The sequence below is a fragment of the Limulus polyphemus genome, unplaced genomic scaffold (assembly GCF_000517525.1).
Source record: "Limulus polyphemus unplaced genomic scaffold, Limulus_polyphemus-2.1.2 Scaffold3011, whole genome shotgun sequence".
Classification (NCBI taxonomy): domain Eukaryota; kingdom Metazoa; phylum Arthropoda; class Merostomata; order Xiphosura; family Limulidae; genus Limulus; species Limulus polyphemus.
Window position 1 is genome coordinate 855 of NW_013668621.1, and position 13282 is coordinate 14136.

The 13282-nt window shown below is 34.3% G+C and overlaps 1 protein-coding gene across 1 annotated transcript in view; it reads left to right on the top strand.

Moving 5' to 3' along the window:
• The first annotated feature begins 2872 nt into the window (after positions 1-2872).
• The window catches only part of LOC106468447, an 81791-nt gene continuing 71381 nt past the window's right edge, over positions 2873-13282 (top strand). The window contains exons 1-3 of the mRNA XM_022396784.1: positions 2873-3211; positions 5039-5105; positions 12262-12293. Coding sequence (XP_022252492.1) covers positions 5064-5105; positions 12262-12293 — 74 coding nt within the window. The 5' untranslated portion in view covers positions 2873-3211; positions 5039-5063. The remainder of the gene's footprint in view (positions 3212-5038; positions 5106-12261; positions 12294-13282) is intronic.

Sequence of the window (13282 nt, forward strand, 5' to 3'; positions counted from 1 at the left end):
TTAAATATATTTAAAGCATTTTACTTGAACAATTGTTAAATACAATATTCTTCGAAAGCACCTAGAAAGTTTTAGGTATTATAAACATTTGAAATATCTGATTCAAGTTTTCCTTAGCTGTAATATGCAGTTTCTGTCAGTAATAATTCTAAAGCGAACAACTAAATTTTATTATATGATTTTAAATATACTTTTTATAGTTGTTCATTTTTTGTTCTCATTTTCTAATGTTATGAATGATAGTAGGTTTCACCTTAAAAAAATTATCACCATCGTAAAGTTAACCAAGAAAAAAGAAGGCATTGCATATTATATTGTTACGTTTCCGTTTTTTAATTAACTTATTTTCCGTAACTTCGTACCGACGAAACTTACGCGACACAAGCCTTTACTTAATAAAACTGGTTTATTCTTTCCGAATATAACTTAACCGATACACTCAACAATCGCGCTAAACAAACGCTATAGCAACGAACGTCAATAATACTCCGACCGCAGATCAATTACTCACTATCTATCTACCCACCTCACATTCCCCTCCTTTATATATACCAGCCCACCCTACATCGAGCAATTACTAGAGCATTCCCGAAAGTACATGATAATTCTAGAAACGTTGCGTCACGTGGTCATGTGACTCGCTGACGCAACAATATTATAACAAAAAGTTTGAATTTCTTGTTATTCTTTCTTCTACTTCCTTTTTTATTACATGATAACTAAAAAATCAAAACAAATGGTGTCAATCAATTTCACTGAGGTGACATAGTTTCAAACAGAGTATCCGCTTTTATAAGTATTGTTACTTATCTGCTTGTTTCTTAATTTCCGGTATAAATTCTTTCCGAGGAACTTCAGCGATACAAGTCCCTTCTTGATTAAACCAGTTTATTCTTTCTCGATACAAACTTTTAGTACACAGTAATTCCACAGTCAGTGCGTTGCTCGTCACTTTAAACTTAACAACCTTTATAATACACCCTATAAATCACAGCGATTCACAATCTCGATAAATTTGCTCTCTACGAGTGCAAAATACACACTAGCTCGAAACAGAATCGTAAATTACTCGAAACTCACCGTAAATACTGTTCGCTTTATCATCACCTGGCTTTCCTGTGCCAGGCTTATATACTAACGAAGTCCTGAGGATGACGTTGTAACGTCGAAACATGTAGAGTCTTCAACTTTTTGAAAGCCATAGATAAGCCTAAATAAAATGCTTTTAATTGTGTACCAGTTTAACGTTGAATATTATTTGTGATTTCATGTTTAACATATATTCGTTTTTTACAACCATCAAAACAATGGATGTATGTAGTTTCCTTTTTTTAAAGCAAAGTGTATTATAAATCACATTCACACATGAGTAAAATCCTTTGTTGTACGTGTATATATGAGCTTTGTTAAGAATGTCACTGCTGCTTTTTTACTGTTAAGCACAAAGTTACACAATAGACTATTTGTGCTCTGCCCACCATGAGTATCGAAACATGGGTTTTAATGGTATGAGCCCTCAGACTTACTGCTGAGCCACTGGAGCGGGAGGGGAGGCATTCATCGTTGCCTAAAACCATGTACTCTTAGCTTGGATTTTGTTATTTGGAAGCAAATTTATACATATAATAGTAGCTAAGTCATCAAATCATTTGCTAAGTGCTTTAGGTTCGTTGTTTTTGTTTGGATTTCTGTTAAACGTGTTGCTATGCTTCATTCTTTGAAATCACAGTTAATTAAACAAAATCGTTTTTCATTGACGTTGTGGATAGTCATTTCAATTCTATCTTATAAACTTTAAAAAGCACTCAATATATTAATAGTATCATTTCTTATTTCTCCAAATCATTGCAGTCAGTTAGTAGAGTGTGATTGAGCAGGTAAAAATGTGAAGTACATTTGTTAGTAGAGTATGATTGAAACTGGTAAAATGTGAAACACATTTGTCTTATATTTTCTTTCGTGTTCATAACTTGTTCAACTTTTGACTAAAAAATGTAAACGTAGTGGGTTGCAAAGAGTTGTGTGATAAATGTATAAATTTTTACAAAATAAATTAAACAAGGAGCTTTCCACTTGTAAGAAATATTTGGTAAAAGGATATATTCAGGAAAGGATCAGAAAACAGAAATTATAAATCATGAACAGCAGATAAAGTCATTGACTACTAGAAACGTTTTTCCTGACTCTTTATGGGTCTGTAATTTTATGGGGAAGGAGGAAAACTGTAGTTTGGTAGACTGTTCATTAATCCGGTCTCTGGGTAAGCTCCTATATATGGTTGTTTGTTTGATTTATCTGAAACAAAAATTATTAAAGTATAAAAAATATTAATCTTCTAGAGATAAAAAATCTAACACCATAACATGGCAAAATAAATATATATATATATGCATTTATATGTGTATTTTAGGCATCTCTTGTTCTTACATTTAAAAATTTTCTATAAAAGTCGTGAGGTACAGCTGATGAAATCAGGCTAATGATATGTTCTCTCTAAATTTTTATACTTTATTTGATCTGTAATAATTAATTTACTTAGTTTTAAGAAAGCGTTTCTTTATAACATTTTGAAAACGCATCCTCTTAATTAATTTCACTTAAAACCAGCACATAACAACTGAACGAGAGCAAACATGAAAAAAAAGAAGAAAACGGAACAAAAGATAAACACCGACAAAGAGAAAGAGAAAATTAAACTGAACATTCAGTATCTGCTCCATTCTTACAACAGATCGGAGATAAATATTTAATCATGTATAAAAACGACAATAATATATATTAATCTGAATCATCTTGCTACAAAACGTAGAAACCGCTAGGGGGCGATTACTTTAATATACTCCATTTTGTTTATATTATGTACAAATGTCGCGTTAGTAACTTTTAGTTTTAGTTACAAGTTTTAGTGTATTTCCAGTTGGCTAGTTTTGAATTAACCTTATTACACAAACGAAACGGTCGACAAATGCTTCAAAAGTACTGATCGATAAAGCTCTACGCTTTCTAGACCGCTTTCGTGTATTATTATTATTAATTTTACAATATCACAATTTATACAGAAGTGTGTTTTTTTACTCTTTCTCCCCATCAATGCATCATGTTAGTTCGTATACACAAGTCACATTTAGGTATACATAATACCAATAATACGACACAACTGTCACTAGCCTAAACCATAACGACATTGTCATTGGTGTTCGGCTGCGCCTGCGTAAGTAGCTGTTAAGATTTTGTTTAGTTATTATTCTTGAATTTTGTTGTACTTAAGTTAAGTTTAGGAGTAATTGGAATTTGAATTGAATTTTTTTTTTTAGGTACCATATAGTTACAGCCTTAACCATAAAGTGCTGAGATATAATTTATATTAATGTATTTATAAATGTTATTATGATTTGTTTTCATCAAGAGTTTGAAAATGATAGAGTTGATTGTAATAACAAATTTAAAAGGTGAATTGTTTTTTTCAGTTGAATTAAATATAAAGAAATAGTTCATGTGGGTTTTTGAAGTATTTAATTTTAATATACATCAATAAAAGTGAAGTTTATCATCTAATTTAGTGAATACATTGTTGTTACTTGTTTATATATATATATATATATATATATATACACACACACTAAGATTGTGTATGTGGATAGGTATGTTGATGTATGCTGTGTGTGTTATATATATATCAGGGTCCAAAATTTGTAAATTTTCTAATTGGTCCACTCCAAGAACATGTATATATTTTTTTAATTCCTTTTTATCAATTACAGAAATAATTTTTGAAAGAAAGACACAATTGAAAATATATATATGTGTAACATTAAACAAAACTTTAATTGAGTTATTTGATTATATCACTCATGGAATGTACATAATCTTTATATTAAATCAGATGAACACAAAAATACAATTTAAGGTTGCTATTTTAAAACTGACCAAAAAGTCAGATATTTCTCTGTTGAACTGTTAATATTTATCACACTTCATCTGGATTGATCCTGGCATTCACATGTTCCAGGAGTCTCCTTTTTTATTTTGGGCATATAGTGATTTCCCATAATAATCAAAAATAGGCTAGGGATCCCCAGAAAGCTAGAGGCTCCATTTGAGAGATTGAATAGGGAAGATACTATCATGACACAAAAACACAACTATGGTTTTAGGGGAAAATAATAGAAATGCATATTTGATGTTGAGGTAAAATAAGAAGAATACTTAAAATTCTAATTGACCATGTTGGGCTGAGTAGATTATTCTTTTGCTATTCTAGTTGGCCCAGGGCCTTCTAGCTGGTCAGGACTGATTAAATGACATGTTTTGTAACCCTGATGTATATGTACATATGAGTACTTAAAATAGTGTACATGTTTCTATATATGTATATTTTTGTAAATATTTCAGAATTTTTTGACATGGACATGTAGTATGTATTCAAGCCTAAAAATAATGCAAGCAACTTCATATATAATGCTTAACAGAGTGAGAAATCATCATAGCAGTCTGGGTTATTTTTTTGGAATGAAATCTGTTAAAATACAGTACATATATATAAGTATATATGTTAGATACTTATAGAAGATAATACTTACATATAAATATATAAGTATTATCTAGGGTTAAGCCAGTACTAAGACTTCAGATCAAGGCAGCTGTCTAGGGCCTCCTTGCTATAAGGGACCAGCATAAATATTTTTATAAGTGATGAAGTTGCAGAACTTCAAAACAAAATGGTTTACGCATTAACGAGTGGACCACATCGATCTATTTTAATACTAGATTAATGGATTCCATCATATTGTTTTATTGTTGATTACTATAAGAGGCACCATATTTTGTACCTTACTTAAGGCTCTAAAATGACTAAGGCCGGCTCTGGACTTTCAGTTAAAGAAATTATATAATGATATCTTGGATATTTTCAGTGGTTTTTAACTTTATTACAAATAAGAAAACTTGAAAACTGATCGGTAACTTTAATTGTAATATAATCTGTTAAACAATTATTTTTATGTTCTAAAAGTCCAGCTTTTTTTATTATTATTAATAGGTCTGTCCAAACAACTTCTCATACTATGTCAGTGAACTCTGATTCTCCAGCCCCTGGTGATAGAAAGGTATGTATTCAAAGATGTAAATTTATGAACTTCGAGTGATGATCTTGTATACTTTACATTTCTTTGTTATAGTGTTTGTAAATCATATAAGTAAGATCTATTTTTAAATTTTATTATAATATACTATTTGCCTATAAAGCTCTGTTAATATTTAAAATGCAAAATGCAGAACTACTACATTACAGATTAGGCATATTAACAGAGTTTCATTTTTAGTTTAGCAAGTTATCTCAAAAATGATGTTGGGAGTTTAGTTTTGGTATTTTAGATCAGGCCTTTCTTTGTTTGGTCTGATCTGGAATACAAGTCTCTCTCTCTTTCTCTTTTTTAACAGCTTAAGCCAGTTATTGAAGCCATGTAAACAAACCTTTTTTTTTACTTTTTTACTTGTTTGGGTAATTTACTTTGTCTTACAGGGTTTATGCATCTGTGTGATAATAAAAAGTAAAATGCTTATTCCAAAACATACTTACCTCTATTGACACTATAGCTATTTCTAGATCTCCAGGGTTTCCACTCTTTGTCCATCTAAGCATTGAAAACACTTGCTCCAGTCTTTTATACCCCACTCAAATGCCCTTGGTAAATTCTAATTTACAAAATTATCCACCAACTTCAATGCCCTCTCTCCCGGCACTGTATATAAGCACCTCACTCAGATAATATAATAAGTTTTTCTCGATGAAGCATTTGCCATGGGTTTCTCTAAATAGGAGTGCCGTAATTATACACAACTTACCTTGTGACGTTAAACATGGTTTACGTAACTACAGTTGTATCTTTGTCTATTTATAAATTATTTAAATTATAATAACAGTAATAATAAAAAAATGTACTGATGGGTATGAATTCTCGAGTTAATGTTTCTACTATGGAGGCTTCTCAGACCTCTTTTCTTCCACCTCTGTTATCGTATGCTTGTCAATGACTGGGAGAGGGGTCATTCTCAATCGATGCTGTCTGTGATATAATCAGTTGCGAGATGGACACACATATATGGAGAACATGGATGTCTCTCTGGGGCATTCTGAGGTGCCTTTTGCAAATCACCTGAACCAGTTGGGGAGGATTCAGGCTCGCTTTTTCTGGCTCCTCCTTCTTTTACTAAGTCGGCCTCAACAGAGGATCTTTTTGATCAGCCACCTCAAGCCTCTTTGCCTTCAGTTGGTTACTCAGGTTGGTGAGTTTTGGGTGTCTCTCCTATTGCATTTGACTCTACCCCTTCCGCAGAAAGGACAATAAGTGACTACTTGGTTTTTCCTCCTCCTAATATTGCTGTTCAGGTTGGGAGATTTGTCACTCAGTTACGCGATGGGATAGCTATGCCTTATCCCCCACATTTAGCAGCACAGTATGGTTTGGCTTATCACCACCAAGAGGAGGTATATTTAGATTCTCAACGAATGGACTCCCCTTTTGGACCTTGGGGGGAAGGGTCTTGATTGTAACTTGTGATCACTTTAAACAGATCACAGTTCTAAGATTCGTCTTACTCTCACGACTGTCCTGAGGTATTTATTTTCAATCTAACTTTTGTTGGAAGCCTATCAATATTTCCCTCCACAATTGAGGATGAAGTTGGGATTTTACTGATGTCTACCTCAGTCAAACTGACTTCTTCTGTTGAGATTTATTGGGCAGAGGTTCTTTGTTAGAAGGTGCTCGTTTACTGTCTTCTGCCCTCAGGGAGTTTCGGGAAGCTCTCTTTTTTCGTTCCACGTTGTTTGCTGGAGTTCCGGAGACATTAGTATAAAGATTTCATCCAACTTGTTTACTTCCTTCTTTTTCAACAACAGCATTGGTGTCTCTCCTGTGGGCAAGGGAGCAGTAGGAGCATGTTCACATCACTCTCTGGACATATGTAGTTTTTCACCAGGGATCCATAGGAAGTCCAAGTTCTGGATTCAGGGTTGGTCATTCAATTTACATCTCCTCCACCTTTATCTGCACAACCTATTGCCTTTTCACCTCAAACATATTCACAATGAGTGGAGCTTCGTTCCCATGCTATAAGAGTGTTGTTAGCCAAACGGACAGTAGAGAGGGTTGGTACAGTTCTCCCAGGATGTTATTCCCGATTATTCATTGTACCCAAGAATCCAGGAGATTGGCATCCAATCATCATTTCAACCAATTTTAGATTCTCCTCTCTTTTCTATGGAATCCTTTCTCAACCTGTGATGACACTTTGCATCATGGCTCTGGATGACTACGTTCGATGTTACTGATGCTTATCTCCATATTCCCACAGTGGAATCTTCCTGGAGGTTTCTCTGATTTATGCACAAAGGTCAGGTTCTGCAGTTCAGGGCTATACCTTTTAATCTTGCATCAGCTCCTTATGTCTTTTGCAGAGTTGTTTGAGCTTTTTCTTGTCATCTGCATTCCTTGGACCTGTACACATATCATTATATAGACTACTGGCTTCTTCTAGCGCCATCCCGTCATTTAGCAGAAACAACACTTTAAGATTCTCCTTTCAGAAGCCTCAAAAGTGGGCTTCCTTATTCAATGGGAGATATCTATTCTGTCACAGACGCAATATCTCGTACATCTGGATGTGTTTTTCAATACTTATTTCAGTTGTGCTCAACCAACTACTATTAGGGCTCAAACCTGGGAAAGAGCCATCAGGCTTTTCTTATGTCTCCTTTTTCTAATGCATGGATGATTCTTTCTCTTTTGGGGATGTTGGCAGCTCTTGAGCCTCTTCTTCCTTTGGGATGAGTACATAGGAGGTCCCTTCATTGGTCACTGCATGACCAATGGATCATGCATTCCAATTCTTTGGGAAATCTTGTCTCTTTACTCAGGAGCAACACAGTTGATTGGGAATGGTGATTAGATTGGAACAACAATACTTTTAAGGTAACCATTCCACCACCTCATCCAAAGATCCGTCTGTTCACAGTCGCATCTGTTCAGAGATGGGGAACTTATCTTCAAGGTCAGGAGTTCCAAGGTATTTGGATGGAAGACGAGTCTACCCTCCATATCAACATTCTCAAACTCCTTACAGTACACCGGGCTGAGGTTCAAGTGGTATCTCAGATTTCTCATCAAGGAGGCACACATTCTCGAGACCTTGGATCTTCTCTATGGGCTCTTTTCCATTGTATCAGTGTTTTAGCATGTCATGTTCCAGGAGTGGATTTAACTGCAGATCACTTGTCTCAGTCCAACTGGATTCTTCTGACAGAATGGTTGATGCATTACAAGGCTTTTCAGTGAATTTGATCTCAATTTTGGTCTCCATTACGTCATGCATTGGCAGTAATGTATTTAGTCAGGACTGGACAGGTTTACAACTGTATGTCTTTCCCCCAATTCAGCTATTGACCTGGATTCTGACTATGGTTCACTCCATTCCCTGTTGAGTTAACTTGGTTGCACCACATTGACCAGCTCAAATCTGGTTTATGCTTCTTTGGTATCTATAGGTATATCTTTCTCTTGCACATTGGCAGTCTCAGAGACAATCTCAATCAGACATTCTCCATCCAGATGTTCGGAAACTCAATATTCATTCTTGGAAGTTATGCAGTCCTTTGCCCAACATAAGGGTTTAACTTCTACAGTTTCTCCGTACTTAACTAAATCTTTCCATAGGCCAACCACAACCATTTATCAACATAAATGGCATACTTATTGTCAGTGATATATTAAAAGGATTTTTCACCATTTTCATTTTAAAGTATCTACCATATCCCATTTTATGACTTTGGTATTTGTGAGGGCTTTTGCTTTGCTTATAGTGGCTTTATATAAAGCATCCTCATCCACTATCTTTTAGTATTCCAAATATCATATTCTCTGACCTTGATGACATTTTCAATTACCGAATTGGGATTTTACAGTTGTTTTATATTGTGTCTTTTGTTGTTGTTGACTTTTAGATGTCATCAGTTGAAGTTATTTGCAATTCATGTGGTTTGGACTTTTTCTTTCCACATTTGTACTAATTTACCCCAATAGGTATTTCCTTCCTAAGACTCTGACAGCTAGGGTAAGGGAAAGATCCTTCTCACCAATACATTTGCTAGCCTTTTTCTCACCTTTGTTACTGCTCCAATCCCGACTGTTTGTTATGTCCTGTTAGATCCTCATGAGTTATGTAGCTTGTACTAACTCATTTTGAGGTAGTAGGAATCAATTGTTCATTCATTGAAATCCTTCTTTTTCCTGAGACTCGTATCCCATTATCTTAACATGGTGGCTTTGTAACTTTATTCACAAGGCCTTTAATGGATTATAGTTACAGGAGTGGACACTTTTATGTATCATCTCCCCAGATTTATCATATCTCTATATCAATAACCACCCAGTTGAATTGACCTCTGGAAGACATTGTGCAGTCTGGTATGTGGACTACTACTAATACTTTTCGTCACAGTACTTACATGATCTGGCAGTTTCCTCTTCTGAGAGTTTTTGACTAACCCTAATAGTTAATTTGACCACATCTGTTAAAAATGTTTTACCAGAGGTGAGTATTTTCCTCAATCATATACTCTTTTTTTTTCCAGGGACCCTTTATCATTTCACTGGATCCCACTCTGTGGTGAGTGTTGCCCAGGCAAGTAACCTTTCTCTTTTCAATTCTGCACTAGTAACTACTTTCACTATAGTTTCTACAGATTGCAACAGGCTCTGTTGAAATGGGGTGTTCCATAAGGCCATCTAGGCACCTATCTGATGGTATTACCTGATTATTATGGATTGCCACTCATGGACTATCATGAGTAAAGCTAAAGGGGATCCTGCCCATCCCTACAGATCTTCAGGTTGAGTAAATCGGGGTTGGTTTGCTTTTAAAAATGTAAGAAACTTGGTTCACAGTTTGCAAAGAACTGTTCCTCAGGACTCGTCAATGCATATACCCCCCCTAAACTCTACTAGTGGAGCTTGGGAGTTCTAACCACCTCAGTCTCCAGTTGCTGGGGTGGTGGACAAAGGCTTTTCATCCTGATTGTTTGTGTGTGTTCCTCCACTCTTGTAGAAGACGGCAAAGTTGGGGACCCTCCTACTCAGGTCCCTGGGTGTTTTTTCCAGATGTCAGTACAGTAGGAGTGGCACCAGCCTCCTCAGGAGCCTACTTGTAATTCGGGATCAGATTTGACAAGAAGCTATCTGGTTGGGGGGGTACATGTCATTTTTGTATATTGTTCATGGACAAAGGTCCACTATCTCCTCATAATACTGAATGTGGTGTGGTCCCATCCTAGGTCTTTGGTTGAGCAGAGGTTCCATGTTCTCTCCATAATTCCAGGGGAAAGTGGAATACTCTTTGCCCACTAGGTTGGGGGTTGAATGTTCATAATTTCAGACCGGATGATTTCTGTTCCTTTGGTTCAGTACAGCATACACGATCCTGTCGTTCTGAGCCTGGGCTGTTGCCTTTTGGACTTTTTCACATCGAGGAGAAAGTTTGTCCAGTTCAGTGTTGCTTACTTTCTCATTGGGATTCTGGTGGTGCGAAACGCATCACTCTATGGCTACAGGTTGGAATCCAATCAAAAGTATATATAACTTTGCAGTCCAACAGCCCTAGTCACCAACGTGGGATATAGGTACCACAACCTCTTAATTCCAACCCTGAGATGTGGAACCTCGGGTATCTGGTTGGGGCTGGCCTATACTGATGATTACTCGTATTCTATACCACCTTTGATATAGGAACTAAGTTTCTGGTGAAGAGCATACCTGTACTGTCTTTATCTTGGTACACTTTCGTTCCATATAGACGCTTTCTGTATGGTTCATGCCTGTACTGGCCCCAGGCCCATCTGTCTTCTCAACGTGGGATTCTAGCTATAGTGTCAGCAGAGGTAAGTATGTTTTGGAAGTTAACATTTTCCTAAACTGAAAATGTATTTCAAATAATACTTACCTCTGCTAACACTCTCACACCCTACCTCCCCACTAAAAGGTGGTTTATGTCTCAAAAAACTGATTATATTATCTGAGTGAGGTGCTTATATACAGTACCTAGATAGAGGGTGCATTGAATTTGGGCATTTGAGTGGGGTATAAAAGACTGTAGCAAGTGTTTTCAATGCTTAGATGGGCAAAGAGTGGAAACCTTGGAAAATGAGAAATAGCTATAGTGTGAGCGGAGGTAAGTATTATTGGAAATACATTTTCAGTTTAGGAAAATGTTAACTTTCAGAATTTTTCATTTTATAGCATTCTTAAAATATAGAACTTTTTTTTTACTTTTTTTTACCTGTTTTGTAATTTTATTTTGTCTTTTTTTTCTGATTGACTTATTTTACATTGTTTTTTTCTTTGTCATTTTTTATCCTTGTCTTTATTATCACCACTGAAACCAATAATACTCACAAAATAAGCTATTTGTAATCCTTAAAGTTGAATTTCTGTGTTTATTATAGTTAAACTATGTTAAATATTTGTACATAAGTAGTTGTTAAAGTTTTAATTAAAAACAACAAAATGCACTTTTCTACAGTGAGTGTACTAAATAACCAAATATGTAATTAATTTTTTTAAACTTGTTCTACAGATATACATGCTCACCTATATGCTGTTTGTAAGCAAGTTGTAGAAAAGCTTCTTCCAAAAATGTATTTATATATAAATATTTATAAAACACACTAGGTAATTTGCTAAGAAAATATACTGGGTGTTTGTCTTTTTGAGTTAAGGAAACAAAATTAATCTCATTTTGCTAAGCCTTTTTTTTTTTTTTTTTTGATTATAAATTTGGATTATACAAATTAAAATATTATTTTATTTTCTATTATAGATAATATCTTTAATTTTAGTGTGTTTATGGGAACATTTATAATGCAATAACATCATATTATCAACTACATTTATTGTTTCTGATTAAAATGGGAATTTCTCAAGTCAGTCAAGAAAGTATTCAGGTATATATATAAGTTACAATAGTCATATGTTCAGATGTTAAGGTTCATTTAACTTAAATGCCACGAGTTTGTTAAATAAAATTGCAGAAAGAATATTTGTATCGGGTTCTTTTCTTAGTACCTTACTAAAGCATGAACTAAGCTGATGGAATCTAAGAATAAGTTTTTGGTAATATAATAAAAAAAAAAGGTGTTACACAAATGCATGTAAGTACAAAATTTCACATTCTAAAATTAATGTTGTATATATTTTTACAATATTGCAGAATTACAATAGGAGAAGTTATGGATACATCAGGTAAGATCCTGTGTCATCGAAGTAATATCTGTCCATTTAAATAAACACTCAACTAGCTAGTAGCTACAAACTTTCATAAGAATTGGTTCATGTATTAATTTTGTTTGCATACTTGGAATATGTGTGTTTCTTATTTTGTTTTTCATTATAAATCAGTGCTGTTTGAATAGATACACTAGTACTAGTAATACATGTATGTACTTGTGTAACCTATTCACAGAAAACCTTTGCAGGAATCCTGTTTGTTTTTGTTTTTTCTTGTGGAGTTAGTAAAAGTTTTAATTAATTTTTTTAATGTTTATACAAGACATAATTTTTCATACAATTTAGATCTTTTAGAAAATATTTAAATTTACAATATTATAGTCATTTTTCATAATATATGTATAATAATTAAGACAACAAGATTAAAAATATGAAATATACAGAAATACAAAATGCATTGTGTGAAGTATAAAATACCCTCAGGGGTAAGAAGATGGTGAGTTTTATGCTCATTTGCTTTTATTTGTTAAATTCACATAACTTCTATAATACCTGTAAGTATATAAAGGTACACACACACATACATATAGGTGTTTTCATGTTGCACTTGTTGAGTTGTCAACCATATCAAAGGACTATTTTCAGGTGTGAAAATATATATAACCCTTGGATAAGAAAAGTATTCTGTCATATGCAGTATAATTCTCCTCGGTATGCATGTGTTAATTAATTACATGTACCACATACAGGAAATTACGTGTAGCATAATCCTTCCATGTTATGTGCATCACAATAAGGTAATTACCTATCTATCTATCTCTCTCTCTCTCTCTCTCTATATATATATATATATATAATAGTACTGTCTGTCCATGTAACTACTTCTCAGGGTGTGTATGGATTTTCACCAAAATTGGTATGGAGGCTCATTAGGTCCATGCAAATTTTCAGTTTTGCATTTTATGGCCATTCTTTACCATTACCTCACTTACTATGGATGGATC